The 23,906-nt window shown below is 42.4% G+C and overlaps 1 protein-coding gene across 5 annotated transcripts in view; it reads right to left on the reverse strand.

Annotated features, from left to right (window-relative positions):
• FAT1 (FAT atypical cadherin 1) overlaps positions 1 to 23,906 on the reverse strand; it is a 143,859-nt gene that overhangs the window by 6,551 nt on the left and 113,402 nt on the right. For 4 of the 5 annotated variants that reach the window (XM_009240518.4, XM_002815356.5, XM_009240519.4 and 1 more), the window contains exons 11-26: positions 23,544 to 23,740; positions 20,632 to 20,785; positions 19,550 to 19,783; positions 17,809 to 18,198; positions 16,368 to 16,582; positions 15,751 to 15,888; positions 12,615 to 12,758; positions 10,149 to 10,346; positions 8,948 to 9,749; positions 8,670 to 8,801; positions 7,020 to 7,177; positions 5,646 to 6,108; positions 3,636 to 3,789; positions 3,343 to 3,453; positions 2,199 to 2,830; positions 1,348 to 1,485 (exon numbers count right to left, since the gene is read on the reverse strand). In XM_009240518.4, the coding sequence (XP_009238793.2) occupies positions 1,348 to 1,485; positions 2,199 to 2,830; positions 3,343 to 3,453; positions 3,636 to 3,789; positions 5,646 to 6,108; positions 7,020 to 7,177; positions 8,670 to 8,801; positions 8,948 to 9,749; positions 10,149 to 10,346; positions 12,615 to 12,758; positions 15,751 to 15,888; positions 16,368 to 16,582; positions 17,809 to 18,198; positions 19,550 to 19,783; positions 20,632 to 20,785; positions 23,544 to 23,740 (4,260 nt within the window). Of the gene's footprint in view, positions 1 to 794; positions 846 to 1,347; positions 1,486 to 2,198; positions 2,831 to 3,342; positions 3,454 to 3,635; positions 3,790 to 5,645; positions 6,109 to 7,019; positions 7,178 to 8,669; positions 8,802 to 8,947; positions 9,750 to 10,148; positions 10,347 to 12,614; positions 12,759 to 15,750; positions 15,889 to 16,367; positions 16,583 to 17,808; positions 18,199 to 19,549; positions 19,784 to 20,631; positions 20,786 to 23,543; positions 23,741 to 23,906 lie in introns of all 5 variants that reach the window. The other variant, XM_063723762.1, reaches the window with a different exon arrangement.

Here is a 23,906-nt window from a genome sequence, read left to right on the forward strand (position 1 = left end):
GTGCTGGGATTACAGGAGTGAGCCACCGCGCCCGGCCAATTGGGACTATTATTAAGAAGACTGATGTTTCAACAACAAGAACTAGAAAGAAAATGCTGATAAAATTCTGAAATGTATTTATAAAGAGCATTTAGGGGCCAAGATATAAATTGTTACATAAACTGGAAACAGGAACTTCTTAGAATTAAAATTGATAAAAGGCATAATTCTATCCTGTTGGTTTAACAAGCAAAGCTATGTCCATACACTCTATTCCTAATCAACACAGGTATATTTTGATATCATATATGGTTGATTAGTAATATATATACGTACTTGAAATCAGAAATGATAGCACATACTTATAGCTATCTTTAGTTTGAAAAATGACTCTGCAATAGATAATGACTATATGGATTATGGACTATATGATACATTATGGACTATATTACTCTGGATTGAATAATTATTAGTGGGGTTACCTTTTTCCACCAATAAAATATTTGAAATATATAACATATTAATATGTTAACATATTAATAATGTATAACATATTAATACATGTTTAATAATAAACATATTACATGTTTATACAATAAAAAAATTATCATTAAACTTACTAATTCTGAGATTCAAAAATTTCCACTAAAAACTACATTGTATTACTGAATATTGACAATTTTCTCTACTGGTATGTGTTAATATGGCAAAGCTAGTTATCAATGCAATTTACCCTATAGGGAAACCAGATCAACATAACTGGTGGCAAAGATCCCACTGTCAAATTTCTTCATTAGAAATATAATCAAACTTACTAGCAATCTCTTAAACTGTGCTCTGGCAGTACGTTCTGATCCAAATGGGAGCTGGGGCCGCAGTGGGGTTGGGGGAGGAGACAAATAAAACCTTGTAATACCAAAGGTGCTACTGAAATCGAACATTTCAGACTATCACATCTCTTCTTAGAGGGGGGGTGTGTGTGTGTGAGAGAGAGAGAGAGAGAGTGTGTGTTTGTGTGTGTGCTGCGTGGTTAAGAAAGTTGTGAGGAGGATTTCTGAAAAACCCACAAAACTGGGGTGATATTTACTTTGTGTAAAAAAAGCCAATATAAGATTAGTCAATCAGATCCTTCAACGAATATGTTGTTCTCTGTTACTGACAAGTTCAAACATCTATTCATTACGAACAGTTTAGCTATTTTTCCCAGCAGATATTCATGCAAGTATGTATGGTATTGTTTAAAAGTGGTCCAAGAAAAATGAAAATATGGTGAGGCTTTTAAGGGTAGCTAGTGCGTCTACATTGTGAGATAACACAGTAACACAACAAGCAAGCAAAGCGCAGTGTTGCAGCACACTGCTGCCTCACCATTGTCATCGCACGATTCAGACTGGAAGGAGCTCAGGGACTGCACTTCAGACAGGCTTTCCCGGGCACTGTACGGCTGGGAAGGTTTTTCCTCTAGAGGCTTCTTGGAAAGACAGGGATCGAGATCCACCACTTTTGCTAAAAGGAAGGATGACAAACAGTAAGTATATGGGCCAAGACGGTTTTGTTCATGGCTGACTCCTGGGACACACCATACATTACCCAACGATGGCCTGAGATTTACTGAATAAATGAATGACTGAAGGAAAAACAGAAACACCTTACAAACTCAAACGAAGAAATAAAAAACACCTTGCACAGAAAGACCTCCACATCATCTTAGAGATTATTCATAGAGTAGAAATCGCCCATAAGCATGCCTATGGGTATCATCAGACAGTAAAGGCTGCTAAAATTTTGTTTTAAAATAATATGTGCAGCTTTAAAAAAAAAGCATCAAATATATGTTAGGTCACTAATATAAATATTTCCACTTCTCCAGGTCATATTTTTAAAAAATCTAGCATGAAAATGCTCCCGATTATTTTTCTGACATATTAATAAACTCAAAAAAATTATAGATGAGAACCTTTATCAATTATAAAATGAAATGATCTCTCCAGAATATTAACTATACCTGACTAGATTCAATTTCTTAATTAAAATAACATCAAAGCCACAATGCTAAGCCAGCAATCAGGACATCCAAAACAGTTTCAAATCATCATACGGATTTCAGTCTGCGCATACTTGTCTCTAATGAAGAGTACACACATTTTGACTGGACAGAACTTGCAACCTCACTGTTTATCTCAAGTGACATTTTACTGAGATGAAAAAATGGCTCTTACTGTCATAGTCAAAGTCCCAGCTAGGCTTCTGGATGGAGTCGCTGTCAGAAGGGGAGTTTGAAGGGGGTGGGGGAGGCAGGTTTGGCGCCACGCTGCAGACCGCCACTGCTTTTCGGTGCCCGTGCACAGACTCGGGGTTAAAAGTGCTGAATTCGGGATGCTCTGGGATAGCAGATCCTTCGAAGGAATTTCGGTCAAGATTGTTTCTCGAGTCACTTGGAATACTCGGAGTGTAGGAAATAGGCCGGACAGGCACCTGGGGTGGTATGTCTGAGTAAATGTTCTTATTTAGCTTGGAATCAAAATACGGTCTTTGCAAGAAAGCCGTAGCGGGTCCCAGGTGCTTGTCTTCAGGTTCAGCCTGATGCTTCTTTTTCCGACTAATCATCTTACGGCAGAGAACAAACACCACCACAAGTAAAAATATCCCTGCAATAAACACAACGATTCCGATTCCTTCTGCCAACCCAATGTTCCACGGCGTGGACACGTATTGGTTGGGCGCAGCATCCTCGCAGTGACGTCCCCTGTACTCGTGGCTGCAGTTGCAGTGATAGGAGCCGTGTGTGTTCTCACAAAGGGCCCCGTGCAGGCAGGGGTTTCCAGAGCACTCGTCGATATCACTCTGACACCTGCCAAGAAAGTCAGGAATGAGGAGAGACCTGTGTAGTGTACGCCAGCGTATGGCAGGCTCAATCCTTAGAGACTGAAGACTAATCCCTCCTTGATGAGCTATGTGAAGATCACACCCAGATAAAAGACAACTAAAAAATGTAACGTTGACAACCACGAGAAAAGACCTTCTGTGGAGAAAGCAATCATGTGATCGCATGCTTTCGACGTGGATTTGGGAGGGAAACATATCAAGCCAATATTAATGGCCATTTTCCTAGGATCCAACACACTACTACATCAACCCCACTAGCTAAACATTAGTTTTTTTTCAAGTATTATATATATTATATTCATCTGCTTGATAATTCATTTTAAAGAGTGAAAAGATTATGAATTATATAAGGGGCCAATATGAGGATTATCAAAATCTGACATAATGTAGTTCAAATCACTGAAGGTCTGCTGCATCTGCCAGTCAATATGACACTATGAAAAGGTATGAATCTAAATTTTGAAGGAAACCATTTACCTTTCTCCCCTAAAACCTGAATCACACTGACAAACGGCGCCATCCAAACTGTCAAAGCATGTTCCACCATTCTTACAGGGTTCATCTTTGCAGTATGGACTAAGCTGACACCTGAAGAGTAAGGAGAAACAGACATAAACCTCACGATCCTATTACAAATAAATACAGCAAAACAGAAAGCAAAATAGAACACATTAGCAAATTAACGTGGAGACTTTTTACATGCACGATTATATGTTTAAGAAGAATTTTATACTACAATTGATTATGAATGTTAAGAAAAATACACATACCTCTGACCGGTATATAATCCTCTACACTGGCAAACAAAGCCTCCGTTGTCGACAACGCACGTGCCCCCATAGAGGCATGGGTTGGAGGAACACGGGTTCACGCTTATCTCACAGTGGGTCCCTATGTACAAGGCACTACATTTGCAGTAATAACCTAAATCGGCAAAAAGGAACAAAAAAGTCCTATCACTCAATGACTCTGAAACCTGGTCTTAATTATATTGCTTTTTATCTTTATTCTCCGAGGTCTGTAAAAGCTCATAGAATTCTCACTCTCTCTGGGAAAATAGTTGGCTACATCTTCCACTGCTGGTATAACCAAAACACCCAGAATTGAAGAGAGAACTCAGTTAGCTTTAGTTCATCATAATCTGCATTAAGATCATTAGGTCACACATATAGAGGAGAAAAATACAGTTCTTTACTTGAGTGACCATGTACATAGATAGCACCACTTAACATCTCAATTTGCAATTCACAAGCATTTAAGGATCAAATGAGAAAATAATGAATGTGAAAAGCACTTTGAAGACTATAAATTACCTTTCAATATTTTTACTTTTTGAGACAGGGTCTCGCTCTGCCACCCAGGCTGGAGTGCAGTGGCGCAATCTCAGCTCATTGCATCCTCAAACTCCCGGGCTCAGGGATCCTCCCACCTCAGTCTCCTGAGTAGCTGGGACTAGAGGCATGCCACACGCCTGGCTAATTTTTTAAGTTTTTGTAGAGATGGGGTTTCCCTGTATTGCCCAGGCTGCCTCACTCCTAGCCTCAAGCGATCCTCCTGCCTCAGCCTCTCAAACATGTAGATTTAAGAAAGGAGATCATCACATCTGTTCAAAGCAGTACAAAGAATGTCGACTCCACTTTGTCAAGTCTGTGACAGGTGGTGTGGCAGATCTTCTAACTGCCTGCCTTGAGGGCATACCGCAGCACAGTGCTTCCCCGCCCCTCCAAAGCTGGCGTGGCTGTGGGTTGTAGTGTGGCAGGCCACTTCTAACTGCCTACCTTGAGGGTACGCCACCACACAGTGCTTCCCCGCCCCTCCAAAGCTGGCGTGGCTGTGGGTTTTTCTCAGGATGAAGAACTGTGGTACCCTGGGCCAGGGCCTTTAGGAGCCAAGGGCACGGCTGCCACGCTCCTTTACTCCTGCTTTGGGACCATGGGAGTACATGTCAGGAAAGCACCTCTCTCAGCCTCATCCCTAAGTGACAAAATGAGGACGGCTTCCTTGCTAACCTGGTTTGGACGTGTAACTAATATGAGCACAGTATAAACCAGAGTGTTTCTGTGGGGATGGCCTGGCCCACTCTATGCACACAGAATGCAAATACACTTTCCTGAGAGAACAGCAGAAAACTAAAGCTTTGGAAATCCCACTTAATGACAGTATTATTTTTGCTCTGTTCATTATACCAAACTCTATTTGACATGACAACTGTCATTTTCCTAACTGCACCCTATTATTGGTAAGTGGGCCTAACAGGAGTCCAGGGTGCAAAAGACACAGAGTACCCCACTATGCCAGGGCTTCAAGACAGACAGATATGGCAACACTTCAGAAGGGATCCAGGGCCTTCTGGAAAATCATACTCCCAACTATTATTGCCAGCAAGAATCTAGCAGACCCTCTACGCTGAGCCATTAGATAAAAGGTGATACAAATAACAAAGAAGGGCTAAGTGGTACGAATTCTAAATTCCCCTGGGTCGATGACTATGGAGTTAAAGAAGAGTTCTGAGTCACTTGGGGTGCCTCCTGCTCGGGCACTGGGACGGCACTGCAGGCGCTCAGCAGCGGGAGCCACGGCACCTGCAGCCTGGGCACCAGAAGAGCACCAAACCCAGCTCTGCTCCCGTATGAGGGATGCTGCTCAATTCCAACACTGAATGCAGTGTCTGACAAAATCATCTGAATCAAAAGAGAAAAAAACAAAAAAAAACCTGGGGAGCTTCCCCTTAAATGTATACACGTGCACCATTTTAAAGATGGCAACATTACGGAGCCTACCTCCAGCAGGTGACAGACTGCAAATGCCTCCATTCTGGCAAGGGTTGCTGGCGCAGTCTTCCGTAGCCGTCAGGAAGCAGCCTGGAGACACATCCACCGACTCTTCGATGTGTGCATAGCTTCTGGGTTTGCTGTTTAAAGGGAGCTCCTGCCCATTCAAATAAATGGAGTCCAGACAACCCCTGAAACCATTACCAACTTGAGGACTTCTTCCATGCCTTGTTCCCTGCTGACGGACATGGCCACCAAAAAACACATAGTTATCCAGGTTCAGGGTTTTCAGAGTCCCTGGGGCTGTGCCCGATGCAGTATGAACTTGGTCTAGAACCAAGCGAGCATAGTTTCCATTCACTTCCAGGGCCACTGTGTGCCACTGCCCATCATTGACCTGAATGCTCTGAACAGAGACAATTCCAGGGCCACTTCCACAGTCAAACTTGTACTGCAGCCTTCCATGATGAATCTAGGATAAAAACAATGACTGTTCACATTACTCTCATAGAACCTTCAGTGAGAGTACCTGATCACAGATCTACAGGAGAGGGCTTAGGGAGTGAGGGTAGAAGTCAGGCCTTGCATTGACGTACTACAGAGCACAGATTCATTTGTCCACCGTACAAATCATTAAAATGCGTCTTTTAGGAATATCAAGTTATCATGCACATCCACAAAGCATCATGGAAGCAAATAATTAACTATTAACTGAACACATAAGCATTAGGTAATATCAAAAGTCAAAACTGAATAATGTTTTTAAAAAAGGTGGGCAAGATACGTAACACCTGAAACACATGTAGGATGTCTCTATAAACTATAACAGTTTTTTTTTTTTTTGGAGACAGAGTTTCACTTTTGTCGCCCAGGCTGGAGTGCAGTGGCGTGATCTCAACTCACTGCAACCTCTGCCTCCCCTGTTCAAGTGGTTCTTGTGCCTTAGCCTCCCGAGTAGCTGGAATCACAGGTGTCCGCCACCAAGTCTAATTTTTTGTATTTTCAGTAGAGAGCAGGTTTCGCCATGCTGGCCAGGCTGGTCTTGAACTCCTGACCTCAAGTGATCTACCCGCCTCAGCCTCCCAAAGTGCTGGGATTACAGGCATGAGCCACCACCCCCAGCCAACATTATTAAAATGTGGCATCACCTAGAGTTTGAATGTTAACTGTCACATGGACCTAAATCTCTACGTCATGGCAGAGCAAAAAGAGCTCTTCATCCCACAAAGTCTACAACTTGTACGGGCAACAATGAATTATTTAAATGTGGAATTCAACCATTTCACTTACTTTATTATCTGTGCAAATTAATAATCTGAATATAAAATGAAATTTGTGGTTTGAAAGTCTTCCACTGAGATGCAATACTGTGGAGAAACATACCTCCAAGATGCTATAGTCAGTTCCTCGAGCGTACATGACAACTGCATGCGTGGAATACGTTCTGAGCCTCATGGTCAGTTTCATCTCTAATTTGTTTTCATTTTCCGTCAGACGGTATTTCACATAGCTGTTTCCAGTCAGGGTCATAGATGAACTCCCTGTGAATCACAAAGAGGAAAAAATAAACCAGAACAAAGTTTAAGCATGTTTTTTAAAGTATGACTCCCCTGCACCCCTCGAGACTGATTTAGGGTTTTATTTAAGATGATAACATTTTACTATCCAATTCTGTGGGAAAACGACTATTTGCTTAATGAAAAGCCCAGCATGACTGGCTCTGTGTTTGCTTAATGAAAAGCCCAGCATGACTGGCTCTGTGTTTGGAAAGAATAAATTTGACAACTGCATCAGAGAGAAATGAATTCTAAAGTAATGAAAGATTAAATATAAAATTATTAGAAGAAAATTTCAGAAAATAGTTATACATAGCCTCAAGGTGATTTAAGAAACCTTCTCAAGCAAAATAAAACAATCCCCATTCCCCAGAGAAGACGCAAATGTCATCAATCTCCACAGATGGCAACTGTTACATAACATTATGTAGAACTGACTAAATAACAATTGAATTTCAAAATGACAAGAGGCATACTTAACAAATCAAAAGATAATATAAATACAAATGATATAAAGACAGAGGTAACTGCAACACTGTGAATGTTAACACTCCTAATACACAAATAACTCTACACGTCGATACTAAGAAACAAATAACCCAGACCATCATACCACACCAACAGGCAGAGACCACAGCAGCGGCAATACTGATAGGAAACGAACAAATGAGATGAAAACTTTTAAAGTAGCCAGAGAAATGCCAATTAAAATAATAATTAGATATCACTTCACACCCATCAAATAGATGGTGGGGAATTCGTTTTATAATCGAAAATGTACAATGATGTCAAGAGAATGGAGAGTGAAACCTTCATACATAACTGGAAGAAATAAAAATTAATACGACTTTTTGGAAAACTAATATAGTGATACAAAAAAATTTAAAATGTCATTGATGTTTGATAGCAAATTCTAGTTTTATAATCTATACACTGTATAGAAATGAACGCATCAGTATATAAAGATACATGTATAAAGATTTATCTGAAAGAAACAGGACAACTTGAATCTTTACACATAAGAACAATGTTGAATAAGTACAGCCATGCTAGAAAATATTATCCAGCTATCAAAAAGAATCAGGTTTATAGGTACTGGCTCGGAACAATATGAAAGGTGCTCTTTACCATACTGCTAAGTGGAGGGAAAAGGCAAGAGGGAGAGAACTGTGTGAGATATGATCACTCTTGAGTTTCTAGGAAAATTAAACTGCTACATAACGGCGCTGCGCTGTTAGCTATACGTCTATATAATCATTGAAGACACAGGAGGAGGAACACCAACTATGAACCAAGGGGTGTGCTGTAATAAGAGGAAGCAAAACTTACTACTGTCATTCTTTATTCATCTCCACATCTGTCTTCTTACAATAAACATACTTTGCAACATTTTTAGACTCCAATAAAGAAGAAAATGGTAAGAAACAATGAAACTGATTTTTAAAAATAAAAGTATACCCAACCATTCAACTCTCACCTGGGCACTGACCAAACCTGCCGCCGGGACAGACACAGGTGTGTTTCTCCTCCCGGGGATCAGACACACATTCGGATCCCTCAGGGCACGGATTATCTTCACAGCCATGGTGGACAGGTGGGCATCTTCCCTCTTCATTCAAAGATAAGAGGGGAGAAAGGGAAAAGATAATTAACAGACATTTCAAGAACATCACCTTTCATGTATAGCCATCAAAGGCTTCAAAGGCCATCTGAAACAATCTGTGACACCGACTTTCATACACTCACGTGCAGTACCTTTGCAGAGACACACCGCTGCCCTGTGGTGGCGGGGAGTCACAAAACTCAGTCTGGCTGTGCTGTGTGTTGACATCACACTTTCATCCACAGACACCTTTTCATCGCAGAACTTCCAGGGGCAGTCCAGTCCTGCGCAGAGTTTCTGGAATACATTCAGTATCCTAACTCCAATGATTTCCTCAATGTCAGTCACGGAAGAGTTAATCTTGTGCAGAAGTTGTTTTGTTGAGATCTGAGCACTACCTGATTTCTCTACAAAAAGTAAGACGTCCAGATGTGGGTGAGGTTCAGAGGACTGCAAACTAACAATCTGTATGTCATTCCTCCTCACACCCAGGATGTTCCGTAAAGCTCGCTGGAAGTTGCGCCAGTAGTCACCAACAAATTCTTCCGGAGTGAGGTTGGCAAAGCGGATAGCGATGGTGTGGTTCAACATCTCCTGTGTGACTTGTCTGATATGCACTGTGATGTCAGCCACCGTCGTGAACTTCCCATCTGTTACGCTGACATTGAGAAGGTACTGCCCTATGTCTAGCTTTTTGTGTGCTATCAGCTTGCCCCCTGTGCTGGAAACAGAGAACAGGTTGTCCATCTGAGGGTCGAGACTGTAGGTTAGAGTATCATACACGTCCTGGTCTGTGGCATGGATCTTCCCAATGACGCCACCTGAGTATTCTTCTCCAGAAGCGGTGATGAAAATCTCTAGGGGCAAAATCGCAGGGGGATAGATGCTCTCCTCAATGACCCTAATGTCAATGTATGTCAAAGATGACAACTGAGGCTTTCCATTATCTGCCACCTACCAGAAAAGAAAAATAAAATCACCTTTGTCTATGGCACTGTTTATAACTTCTTTAATAAAAACATTTGTATTACTCAAGTTCCCAAAAAATTACTAACTGGTAGATACCCATTTCTCCACACAAGAAACGTATCAAAGAAAAGGACGAATTTCTTTACAGCACTTCACTAATTCACACTGAAACCCAGCTCTGTCAATAACTATGACAAAATAAACAATGAGCTCCTTCAAACACAGCGGGATAAAAATGGAAGGTATGGCAAAAAACAAAGACAGCAATTCCACAAAAGTTTGTTTTTGTATGAAATGTAAGCTGTTCAAATAGAAGAGGGGAACCACGCCAAACAGCTCTTCTCTATGAATCTACAACCAAACCATAAAGAAAGCCATTCATACCTTCACCTGCAGTAAGTAATGATCTTTCTCCTTCCTCTTGATAGCAGACGAAGTCAGGAGGACTCCTTGCTGGTTAACTTCAAACGCCTTCTCATCATTTCCAGTTACAATAGTAAAGAAGAAGGGTGGACCATTATGGGAAGAATCCTCATCTGTTACTACCAGCTGCAGCACGCTGAAGCCCACTGGCTTATTTTCCTGCACAAGATTAGAAACAAAATTAAACAAAAATCCTGGAACACAGCCAAATCTATATGGGACAGACACATGAGTTTTCTATAATATAAAATACATACAAAACAAAGCCTTACTGCTCTATCCGAAAGGAAGAGAAGAGAGGTGGAGACGGGAGTGTGGTGGTGAGGAGGAGGGAAAGGAGAAGGGGTGTAGCAAAAAGGGAAGAAAAAGTAGGCTGAGGAAGGAAACATGGTAAGAAAGGATGTGTGAGGAGGAAGAGGGAGGAGGGGAAGCAGAAACGAGGAGGAGTGGGGGACAGGAGGAAGAGCAGAGAAGAGTAGGAGTGTAGGAGAAGAAGAGAACTGGAGGAGAAAAGGAAGAGACGACGCCAGGCGTGGTGGCTCACGCCTGTAATCCCAGCACTTTGGGAGGCTGAGGCGGGCAGATCACCTGAGGTCAGGAGTTCAAGACCAGCCTGGCCAACATGGTGAAACCCCGTCTCTATTAAAAATACAAAAATTAACCGGGAGTGGTGGCGGGTGCCTGTAATCTCAGCTACTTGGGGCTGAGGCAGGAGAATCGTTTGAAGCCGGGAGGTGGAGGGTGCAGTGAGCTGAGATCGTGCCATTGCACTCCAGCCTGGGCAACGAGTGTAACTTCATCTCAGAAAAAAAAAAAAAAAAAAGAGGAAGAGAAGAAGGAAGAGGAGGAGTGGGGAGGAGAAAGAGAAGAGGTTGACAAGAGGAGGAAAAGTGAGGAGGGGGAGGAGGAGGAGGGGTGATGAGGAGGAGTGGCAACGTGGTGGAGGGGCGACGAGGTGGAGGGAGGAGGAGAAAGAGTGGAGATAGTGAAATGGGGAGGAAGTGGAGTAGGGAGGAGGTGGGGGGAGGAGGTGGAGCAGGGAAGACGTGGAGTGGGGAGGAGGAAGAGGAGGAGTGGAGAAGAGGTGGAGGGAAGAGGAGGAGCGGGGAGAGGAGTGGGGAAGAGGAAGAGGAGGAGGAGGAGTGGAGAAGAGGTGGAGGGAAGAGGAGGAGTGGGGAGAGGAGTGGGGAGGAGGAAGAGGAGGAGTGGAGAAGAGGTGGAGGGAGGAGGAGTGGGGAGAGGAGTGGGGAGGAGGAAGAGGAGGAGTGGAGAAGAGGTGGAGGGAGGAGGAGTGGGGAGAGGAGTGGGGAGGAGGAAGAGGAGGAGGAGGAGTGGAGAAGAGGTGGAGGGAGGAGGAGTGGGGAGAGGAGTGGGGAGGAGGAAGAGGAGGAGGAGGAGTGGAGAAGAGGTGGAGGGAGGAGGAGGAGTGGGGAGAGGAGTGGGGAGGAGGAAGAGGAAGAGGAGGAGTGGAGAAGAGCAGGAGGGAAGAGGAGGAGTGGGGAGAGGAGTGGGGAGGAGGAAGAGGAGGAGGAGTGGAGAAGAGGTGGAGGGAGGAGGAGGAGTGGGGAGAGGAGTGGGGAGGAGGAGGAGGAGTGTAGAAGAGGTGGAGGGAGGAGGAGGAGTGGGGAGAGGAGTGGGGAGGAGGAAGAGGAAGAGGAGGAGTGGAGAAGAGCAGGAAGAGGAGGAGGAGGAGTGGAGAAGAGGTGGAGGGAGGAGGAGGAGTGGGGAGAGGAGTGGGGAGGAGGAAGAGGAGGAATGAAGAAGAGCAGGAGGGAAGAGGAGGAGTGGGGAGAGGAGTGGGGAGGAGGAGGAGGAAGAGGAGGAGGAGGAGTGGAGAAGAGGTGGAGGGAGGAGGAGGAGTGGGGAGAGGAGTGGGGTGGAGGAAGAGGAGGAGTGAAGAAGAGCAGGAGGGAAGAGGAGGAGTGAGGAGAGGAGTGGGGAGGAGGAAGAGGAGGAGTGAGGAAGAGGAGGAGTGGGGAGGAGGGAAGAGGAGGAGGAGGAGTGAAGAAGAGCAGGAGGGAAGAGGAGGAGTGGGGAGGAGGAGGAGGAGGGAAGAGGAGGAGTGGGGAGAGGAGTGGGGAGGAGGAAGAGGAGGAGTGAAGAAGAGCAGGAGGGAAGAGGAAGGTCAAGATGGGGAGGAGAGAGCAGAGGAACAGCACCAGCGGCAGCAGGTCTGATGAAGCAATAAGCTCTTAGGAATCCTAGAACAGTGAGAATATCCCAAAAGTCAAAGCACAGAAAGAAAAGAGATAAAAGCTTGGCTTTATCTTTAAAATGCTCATCTTTTAATATTGATAGAGACTTCTTGAATTCTACGTTTCCCATTTTTCTAAAAAGAAACCTTTGGATAAGAAAGAGAAGCAACAGAGGCCAACGGAAAAGCTCATTTCAAAGAACCCCAGGACCCCCTCGGCACTCGAAGCCCACCTGGATAATGACACTGTAGTTTCCCCTGGAGAAGATGGGCGCGTTGTCATTAACATCGGACACATCGATGTTCACAGTCGTCGTGTTGACTCTGGGTGGACTGCCATTATCAGAAGCTTGAACCGTGAGCGTGTAACCTGAAATCTTTTCAGGCAAAAGACAGAATGCACGTTCATTTTCTCAAGGCCGACAGAGCTCCAATGAGGAGTGTCCTCCTGAGAGTCCTGAAGGGCAGGTCCCAGTGAGCTGCCACTATCTGTTGCATCCTGCCTGTGGGCGATGCCCTAACCCCCTACAAACGACTGCATGCCAGTAACACACATTTCCCAACAGCAAGAATTACCAATAATGATTAGATTCTCTGATGCCTCTTAAATATGTACTTGTTTTGTAAAAGTGTTTCATCTTGCAGTTCTATTAACAGAAATTAAGACATAAAAGTAATACAAATGATTAGGACAAAAAGTTAACATATCTCAAATGCTGTTGCTTCGGTAAAATGGCAGCAGCCTTCCTTAGGGCCCCAAGTTTGCTCTCAGTGGAAGTAGACAGACAGGAGCTGCCTCCCGCACCTTAGCACTGACTCATTTCCAACGCCTCAGGACACTCCAGATCACCCTCCCCCTCAATTCCACACTCAGATTATACCCAGCTGTCTAAATCCCTCAGGATTAGCTTGTCATGACCTCCTACAAAAGACAGAAAGTGAGATAGCTTCTTTTTCAGGGCAGTTCCCTATAAAGCTCTGTCTTCTAGAATGAGTTGTGGGAGAAGCCGGAAAGCTGGCTAGATCCCAGAGTATGTTCTACAGAACGTTAGTCCTGCAAGACGCTCCAACGAAAAAGAATTCTGCTGGCACATTAGCTTGGGAAATACCACAGGCTAGCTCCTTTGGTATCTCACAATGGACAGAAGTATATTAAAGGATCTGGGTTTTTCAGTCAAAGATACTAAATTTATTCTGCCCCACAGTGGGGGCAATCCTAAGCATGCTTCCCAAATCCTTAGAAAGTCCCTCCTCAACATTCACACATCAAAAGAGAAATTAAAGAATTTAATGAGGTATCTCATCACTATCTCCCCCCAAATTCCTTTAATCTTAGATACACCCATTATTCTTCTGAAATTTCATTCTTTGTCATCACCAGTATCCTTCTCATTCCCAAACTGAAGGCTTCTTTTGGTTCTCCTTCACAGGCCTACCTCTCTGAGGTAGTTCCTGCTCAGCTTCCCTTCCTGGACATAAGTCTGCACAGATGAGTGAATGGATGGATGAATGGATGGATGGATAGATGGGTGTTGGGTGGATGGGTAACTGGATAGATAGGTGGGTAGATAAATGGGTGAATGAATAACTGTATAGATGGCTGAATGAATGGGTAAGTGGATACATGGGTGGGTGGGTGAGCAGATGGGTAACCACATAGATGGGTAGATGGATAACTAGATGGATAGGTGGGTGAGTGGATGGATGGATAACTGGATAGATGGGTGGTGGGTGGATGGACACGTGACTGGATAGATGGATGGGTGGGGTGGACGGATGGGTAAGTGAATAGATGTGTAGATGGGTGAGTGAATAGATAACTAGATAGATGGGTGGGTGGACAGGTCGGTGGGTGGATGGATGGATAACTACAGATGGGTGGGTGGATGGATGGGTAGGTGAATGGGTGGGTAGATGAGTGGGGAGATGCATGGGTGGGTGGATAACTGGATGGATGAATGGATGGATGACTGGATAAACGGGTGGATGGATACTGGATAAGTGGGTGGGTGGATGTTCAGCCTTGCTGCCTCTCCTCATTCGTTCATATTTATCTCAATCCCTCATGTCACTTCTATCAACATCTCCAAGGGCAAGTACCATATCTACACTTAGGGCTTTCCAGTCTCTAAATCTGACTAAAATCTCCACACACTGGCTGAGTAATTCTGCCTGAATATGCTATTTCCCTTTAAAAACCAGCACACTGAAAACCACATTCATTAGCCTCTCCCATCCCTTACCCGTTTATACCTCATAACTTTTCTTTAATGGTACTACCCAGTCAAAGCAAGACCAAAAAATCAGGCTGCCTCTGACACCAATGCTTTCTACATGGAGCCATATCTAAGCTTTGTGGATTCTAATTTTTCCTTTGCAAATAGTTTCTTCATTTGGTATTCATAGACACCAAAATCCACAGGTGCTCAAGTCCCTGATATAAAATGGTGTAGTATTTGCACATAACCTATACACATCCTCCCAAACACTTTAAGTCATCTCTAGATTATAGTACCTAATACAGTATCAATGCAATGTAAATGGTTGTTATACTGGGGGTGGGGGTTGTATTTTTTGTTGTTGTTGTTGTATTGTTATTTTTTATTGTTTTTCTTTCTTTTTCTGGAGGCAGGGTCTCACTATGTTGCCCAGGCTGGTCTTCAACTCCTGGGCTCAGTGAATTCTCCCACCTACGCCTCCCACGTAGCTGAGACTATCGGAGGAGGCCACCACACCCGGCATTTTTTCTTTTCTAATACTTCTCGATCCATGGTGGGTTGACTTCACGAATGCAGACAGAGAGGAGCAACTGACCTTCCTCAGCTCCCAAATGCTCATACCCTAGTGCCTGAGGCATCAGGTCCAAACCTCTGGTCCTGGTTTTCTATGTGGCCAATACCCTGTGTGTAAAATACCTTCCTATTTTATCTCACTCTACTTTCTTCGTATGATTACTCCAATACAACTGGGTAAAGTCCCCTAAATATATTTCTTGGCTTCTATCTGCATGCCTGTGTCCATGCAATTCCTCACTGGAAATTCCCTTCTCTCAACCTCTATGATTTTCCAAACCTCTGCTATTATTTAAAACCCAGCTTCTAGCTTTATGAAGTGTCTCAGAACACTGGAACCAACAGTAATTCCTTCCTGAATACAAAGCTTTGTTATCCAAACTTCATCCTAGCATGGAACACATTTCTCACATTGAGATCTTCACAGTGTCATTGCTTTTCGAGTGTTTACATGTTGCCATCAGTTCTTGAGGCGGTCTGTCCTGCTCATACCATGCCCAGCAGACAGGAGCACAAGGCATTTCTAGTTATTGGTGTGGTGATTTGTAAACAATGTCAATCAACCTTTTTCACTTACCGTTTCTCGGTCAAGAAGTTTGGTCACTTTGACTTCTCCCCTGACGGGGTCAATCGTGAACGAGCTTCCCTGGTTGCCGTCTACAATTGAGTAGTGGATGTGGCTGTTGGAAGGTCCATCGGCATCATCGGCCATAACCTAGAACACACCATACTCCTGTTTAGGAGACAGCTAAGAAAAGGCCTAAACCTATTACACAAAATTTGTGATATTAATAGCTTAGCTGTTTCTTTTTTTGTTGTTTTTTTTTTTGAGATGGAGTCTTGCTCTGTTGCCCAGGCTGGAGTGCAGTGGCACAACCTCGGCTCACTGCAAGCTCCGCCTCCCGGGTTCACACCATTCTCCTGTCTCAGCCTCCCGAGTAGCTGGGACTACAGGTGCCCGCCACCACGCCAGCTGATTTTTTTTTGTATTTTTAGTAGAGACAGGGTTAGCTTAGCTGTTTTAACACAATTATTCATAACAAAGTCAGCAATTGGTTGGCCTAACAAAAGACACTTTCAAATCTCCAAAATATTTACAAAGGCCGCTACAAAAACTAGATTGATTTTACTAAAAACTTTTGCAAAGATCCAGAAGATACACAGTTTTCACTGTAATGGGGATAAAATACACACCGTAATAACAGATTGCTCAAGAACCGCATCTTCACTGATGACTGTTGTGTAGGTGTCTTGGCTGAACACAGGGGTATTATCGTTGATATCTGTTACATTAATGTTCACAGTGGCAACGTCACTCAGTGAAGGCGTGCCTCCATCAGTGGCTTCTACTGTTAGGTAATACTCATGAGAGCTTTCATAATCCAGATTCTCAATGATAAATACGGCCCCTGAATAGAAATCAAAATTACTTCCAGCATTCTGCAATGCCACCACATTCTTCCACTATGACTGAAATAGATGAATGCTTTTGAGTACATTTAGTTTTCACTTCAAAAGTTTACTTACCATTTATGTATGTTTCCTATTTTCTTAATTCAACAATTAAAAACTATGAATCTGCTCATCCCTGGATCTTTCTCTTAATTTTCATGATATTATTCATGATATTTAAATTGCTTTCCCAGTCAACACCACCTACATCTCTGCTTATTATAAACATGATGATTGTATCATCCCTTCCATACCATAGCTCACTCGACTTCACTCTAGTTTAATCAACAAAATAAAAACGTAAAAATTCTATTGTGTCTTTTAGTTTCATTTCCTGTCTCATCTTTTTAAAATATTTTCCTTCTCATATTTTTAAAATGGAGATTTATATCCTTTTAACTTCTAGATAACCCTTTATTTACATCCTCTCATTTTTAAAAATCCCTTTTTTAACAATTCCTTTTAAGATCTTTCACATCATTCTAGTCCTAAAGAGCCCTAAAAATAATTTTATTATATTATAAATATAAATTTATATAATTTATATTTATATAAGTATAAATTTGAATGGAGCAACTTTTTACACTGTTTTAAGACTTAGAACTATTTTAGGCCACAGGTTAGCAAGATGATGAAGCATTCATGCAGCAGGAGTCAGCAGTTCCTATGCCTTTTGAGCTTGTTGGCAGTCTTTCCCTAAGCGTGATTCAAAGTACTCCAACTGTTATAGATAACTAGCATGATAATGAAGTCAACTTAATATATTATCAGAAGCCCACTACAGAAACTAAAATAAAAAAGACTGGAATTACTATTTCACTTGGGAAGTTACCATCCATGAGTTTGATTACATAAGGACCTCTACTATCCCCTATTCTTACCTTTACTAACTTGCTATACCTTACATCTCAACTAAACTAATAGAACATGCCGCTTTGATTTTCTAAGTTAATTTGCTTGTATTTTATAATGAACATGCCCAAAATGCATTAAGTAGAACTATAATCTGAAGTCTTCCAAACAACATTCAATCCCACTGTAAACAACTAAAAGAAAACTTGATTTACCTTTTTTAGAACATCTACTGACAACACAGGGTCACTTAATATAAGGCAACATGGTTAAGCAAATCTAGTCTTTTTGGTGGAATGAAGGGTTTCCTCTCAGATACATGGTAGGTTACCTGTTTTAGAATCTATGCTGAATTTCCCATGTTCATTTCCACTTATTATTGAGTAGGTGATTTCTGCATTTGCTTCAATATCCCGACTTGCTGCATACACTTGAAGAACTTCAGTTCCAACAACAATGTCCTCAGACACGGTGGCACCATACTCACGGTACTCAAACACAGGGGGGTTGTCATTTATGTCAAGAACTGATACAACCACAGTGCCAGTGGCAGTCAGCCTCCTCAGCAAGCCTTGATCCACAGCTTTCAAAGAGAGGGTGTATACTGCCTGGAGTTCTCTGTCCAAAGGTTTTTCTAACTGAATAATTCCAGATAATTCGTTAATGGAGAACTGCCCATCAGCAGAGTCAATCAGTGAGTATAAAATCTTCCGATTTAATCCTATGAAGACATAAAAACATGTCAAAAGATTTTAAATAAAAAAGTTAAACACTTTTTTTTTTTTTCTGAGATGGAGTCTCCCTCTGTCGCCCAGGCTGGAGTGCAGTGGCATGATCTTGGCTCACTGCAACCTCTGTCCCCCAGGTTCAAGCAATTCTCCTGCCTCAGCCTCCCGAGTGGCTGGGGTTACAGACACGCTGTAATTTTTGTATTTTTATTAGAGACGGGGTTTCTCCATGTTGGCCAGGCTGGTCTTGAACTCCTGACCTCGTGATCCACCCACCTCGGCCTCCCAAAGTGCTGGGATCACAGGCGTGAGCCCCCACTGCACGCAGCCAACACATTTTTTTTTTAAAGAAAACAAACAGGTAGAAAATTTTTTTAGAAGGGTAAATGCTAACATACATTATTTGCAAATTTGTATGACTATGATCTTTAAAAAGTAAACTTTTTAAATTAACAACTTACTCTGTTAAAACAGATGTAAATATAATTTCATGGGAATCTAGCTTCTTAGACTATTTCATATAGGAGCCAATACTACAGTACCTAACAAACCTTTACAAATCAAATCGGTTTATCATTTAGCTTTGGTGACAAAGATCTGAAAAGCAACATTTTTGCTATTCTTCTGAAATTTCTCAGAATCACAAGATGAGTATCCCTAAACTGAAAATCTGAAATTTGAAATGCTCCAAAATCTATTAACTTTTTGAGCGCAGAACCGATGCTTTTAAAATGCTCATTGGAGCATTTCGGATTTCAGATTTTTGGAGTTGGGATACTCAACTGATAAGTACATAACGCAAATATTCCAAAATCTGAAAAATATCCAAAAATCCAAAAATAATTCTAGTTCCAACTATAATAAATAAGGAATACTCAACCTGTGGTATGACTGAAGAAGTTATTCTCTGCTATCAAATGCTACAAATATACATTCTATAGTCCAATTTTCTCTAAAAAAATTTTGAAAGATTTGTAAACCTATAACAATAAAGCATTTGCTTCCATTATGTTCCAATGATGCTAAAAGCTCTGTCACCAATGGTTTATTTACAAAATAACACATCACTAATTAATTCAATGGGATACGAAGATCAGTTAATATTCAGTAACCAGAATTTTAGATACCTCACAACAGTAGGTTCACTGGGCACAACTTTGGAACTTTAAATATTCATTAAAAATTAATTAATTATTCTAAAGATTTCCTTCCACAACGAGGAAGGGCTATGGAACTTGCATGAGGTGGAGTGAGTGGCACAGGCTGAATCTGGGGTGTGTTTTGAAACAGAGGCTCCTAGGATCTCAGTGAGCAGCGTCGGGCAAGAGCATCCCCGGGAGATACCTGTGTCAGCATCCGTGGCCTGCGCTCTTGTCAGCAGCGTTCCAGGCTCTGTGTTTTCAAACACGGTGACGGCATAAGGATCGACAGAGAATTCGGGGGCGTTATCGTTCACGTCTTCTAGCGTGAGCACAATACTGGCTTGGCAGAATCTTCCTCCTCCGTCTGTGGCCCTGACGAGAAGATGATAAACAGCTTGCTCCTCACGATCAAGGGGGGTTGACGTTCTCAGTTCACCTACAAACAAAAACAAATGGACTCACTTGTAATTTAAGACATGACCTGCAGTTGTACATCTTATTTCCTCCCCTTTTGTCTTTCAATTACTTAGTCTGAGTATTCACAGCCTTCCTCTTGAGACCAGTATTATCAATGACAGATTCAACAGCTGCAAGAGGCAGTGAGCTCCAAGTCTCTAACCCTGCCAGGTGCTAGCTCTTTAAGTCCTGCAGATCTGAGGCCAGGGCCTCTCACCTTGTGTATAAGATTGCACAGGTGAAACCACTACCTAATTAACCAAAATTTAAAAAATGTTTAAATTGATTCAAAAATTAGATTCACATGTTCACAATTAGTTCTTTAGGAAGAAAATAAAAAGGCTTAACAGGAAACCTGGTTGATCCCAATTTTACCAAAATACAAAAGGAAACAACTCTATTTTAAAATAAATAAAATACCATAAATCATTTTGTTTATGAAAATTCTAAATTATGCTAAGTTATAAATTTATGGTCACCAATTCAAGAAAATATGCTATTTAAATAAAATGGATAAAAAGCAGAAAGCTTGAGTTATACTTTAACTTCTGAGGGTTGTTTTTTTTAAACAAGTGGTATAAATGCCTTCTAAATTTTAAATCCTTCGTTCAATTAGGTGATATTCTTGCTGTTTTTTTAAAAAATCTCACCTCGAATTTTACGCACTAAATTGCTGGTAAGATTTCTAAGAGACGTCAACTTCAGAGCATCAGAATACATTTGAAAAGGGCAAAATGTAATTTCAAATTTTGTGTGTGATCTAAAATCACCCACATATATGATACTGTTGGAATATACAATTTATTTTGACCCAAACTCCATCATTACCTGTGTCTGGATTTAGTTTGAATTTTTCTGCACCTGAACCCAATAACGTGTAAGTAATTTCAGCGTTAGAGCGGATGTCTGCGTCTGTAGCAGAGATCTGCATGATCAATTTTCCAGGAAGGACGTCTTCAGGAATAGTGTCTGAATATAAAGTCTGCAAAGAGTTGAAATAAAAACGTTACATAAAAACATTAACAGGCAGCACAAACATCAAGGGAATAACGGAAAAGAAATCATTCATCTTTGACCACAGAAAACATGGGAAATGACTAAAGATAAAATCCCAAGAGCTTTGAAAACGATTTTTCTCATAAAACATAAAACACATGTGAAACAAGGAGGAGTCGTGGAGCAGCCACCAGCTCCACATCCCTGAAAGAGCCTGGCCTGACGTTTAACTTACAAAATGCTATTATATGTCATTAAGCTGATTTCATATTCAAATCCCTATGAGAAAACGTAAGTACTAATTGAAAATATAAGTAGTGCTCTGTATTTACCTAAAAACTGCAGAGAATAAATACCTGTCATATCATAGCTGCTTATTTCCAAATACAGGAATTTATTTTTTGCAAATGTTCCTAACATAAATAACTGCAGTTGAGAGAGAAGCAAGTTTCATGTTACAGGAGAAAACGAAGATTCTCGAAGACCACAGAAGAGACTCTGATGAAGGCTCAGCCCCTTCTACTGCCCTGCGTGATCCTGGTGCCCTGTCTTCAGCCCCTTCTACTGCCCTGCGTGATCCTGGTGCCCTGTCTTCAGCCCCTTCTACTGCCCTGTGTGATCCTGGTGCTCTCTCTCCTCACAACTGCCCTCATGCTCAAACACGGTGAACAGTTGTTTCCAGTTCCAATTATTTAGAAATCCAAGCCATAAATTAAAACCTAAGACAAAAAGATTAAGATTCTGTTGATTTTCTTAATCTGAACTCAGCTACCAGTGAAGTACTCATAGAGAAGTACTCCATGAAAAAGGACTCAGGAAAAAGGGTATTTCATAATAGGATGAATTTAAAGGATCTAGTGTCCCAGTCTTATTCCTGAAGATGATACAGTATTGTATCAAAATAATATCAAAGGGCTAAAAAACAACCAAAGACACTTAGTTGCTGTAAGAGAGAGAGAACGTCGCACCTCTCCTGAAAATATAAAGTACAAATAAGAACCGGAATTAACTTCTCATCCCTCAGAAGTTCCCCTTCCCCTCATGACTGAATGTAAGCGTTCTTCCATCTTAAGTCTTTCCCTGAGAACAGCCCTATCACTTTCCACAGCCACAAGCATCTCAGACTCACAGAACCTGTGGTGGGTTCCAACTCCTCCATCCTCTTCACAACCACATTCCTCTCTACCCAGCCTTCTCCTGGCCCAGCACATTCCTCCTCCCTGTCACTCTCAGCCTTCTTCCCTGTGCAGGTCTATTTCTTCATCACTTTACTCTCTGATCTGCCATCAGGCATCCATCCACATCCTGCTACCGAGACCGCCACCTGCACAGCATCATGGGACCCAAATGGTCTGTTTCGCATCCCAAACATCCCAGCTCCACTCGCCACCCTGCCTCCCCAGAGTCCTCTTCTCCCCAACCCAGGGTGGCACTGCACTGGTGTCCTCCTCTTCCTTCCAGCTCAGCCCCCTTCTCCCTTTGGAAATAGCTCTCTCTTCTTTTTCCCCTTTTTGTTAGTATCCTCTCAAATGAAGTCAATTTTCAGCTATCCAGAGACAACGCCAAGTTTCCACACCTTTCCCTAATACCCATCCAACATCTCACCATCTCTCAATGTCTAAAAAACATGGTCAATTGAATGTCTCATTACCTTAGCAAACTGGAATTGGAACTCAACACGGAACTCCTCTACAACCAGCCCCCGGCTCAGACTCCTCTTTGCCACGGCCTTGGTCGCTCCCCCTACTCATGTAGAAAGTCAGGTCAGGTTCGATGGCATGCTGGACGGCTGTCACACCAGATGGTCTTCCTCGGTGGTGGCTTTGGTCCTTTCACTCCTTCCCCACCTCTGCCTTTCCAGGGCCCCCTTGCATCCACTCCTCCCTGTCTAAATAACAGGCACGATGCTTCCAAACTAAGCTTCTTAAGGAACTCGTCTCTTGTCATCTCTACCTTACCGATATAAAAGGCTCCAAAGTCCCTATTTTCTCTAGGATCAAGTTCAAATCCCCTGGAACGACCACCACCGCCCACTGTAATCCAGTTCACCCTTTTCCAAGACTCTCAGCGTAGACTCCCCACTTCTGGCAAACTCAGTGGCTACTCCCATAATCCCTCCTCACACCCCACGGCCCCTCCCCACCCATTCCTGACAACCCAGTTACTGCGCCCCGAAGCTCAGCCAGCCCTTTCTCTGGGCAGCCCTTCTCACCCTCTGGCCCCAGGGACCACCCCTGCTCGAGCCACACGGCCCTCATCTAACTTGGAGGGAGCAGCCCTTCCTATGTCTACTTTTAGTTCTCACTGAATGGTGAGCCATGCAGATGCAGGAAGCACACTGTCCACCTCTGAGCTTCTCTAGCGTGCAGAAGAGCAGATGCCCCCAAAACAGTGTCTCATGGCACGTCAGCACTTTGTTTCTCGGCAGATCATTCCCCCAAAACAGCTGTATCCCCATATTAAGAGAATGCCCTCATGAAAGTTTACAGAGCATTTTCAGTGTTAGACGCAACTGGAGTCCTGTCCATAATTTAGTTTTCTAGAATGAGGCTTTTGATTTATTTAGCATTCCCGCAAATAGTTCTGAAGCTTTTCCAAGTCTTACCCCATTTAACACCTCTGCTTAATCAGTAAGTGATCATAAAACACATGTGAATTACACCACGGCGCCAAATGATGGTCTCATTGAAAGAATTAAGAAATTTAAATTCATAACACGCAAATATAAGGGAAGAGTTGCTTACCTTTTCACAAACTGGACTGTTGTCATTTGCATCCAGAACTTTCACTTCAACTACCGCTTTTGAAGAGAAGGTGCCATCAGTTGCTGTGATAGTAAGAAGGTAATTGTCCCTTTTTTCCCTGTCTAGAGGTTTCTTCACATATACCTTCCATTCATTCTGTATATTTTCAACAGCAAACTGTCCTAAAGGATCCCCTCCTATTAAATCAATGGAGGAAGATGATAGTCAAATTTGTTGAAAGGATAAAAATAAGTAACAGAAAAAACAAACTGTACAAAAGATGTATAATGTTATCATTTAAAAGAATTGAGTATTAAAAGAATTAATTTGGCATATATTAGCCTTCCAACTTACAAAAACAAG

Source organism: Pongo abelii, chromosome 3 (assembly GCF_028885655.2).
Source record: "Pongo abelii isolate AG06213 chromosome 3, NHGRI_mPonAbe1-v2.0_pri, whole genome shotgun sequence".
Taxonomy (NCBI): domain Eukaryota; kingdom Metazoa; phylum Chordata; class Mammalia; order Primates; family Hominidae; genus Pongo; species Pongo abelii.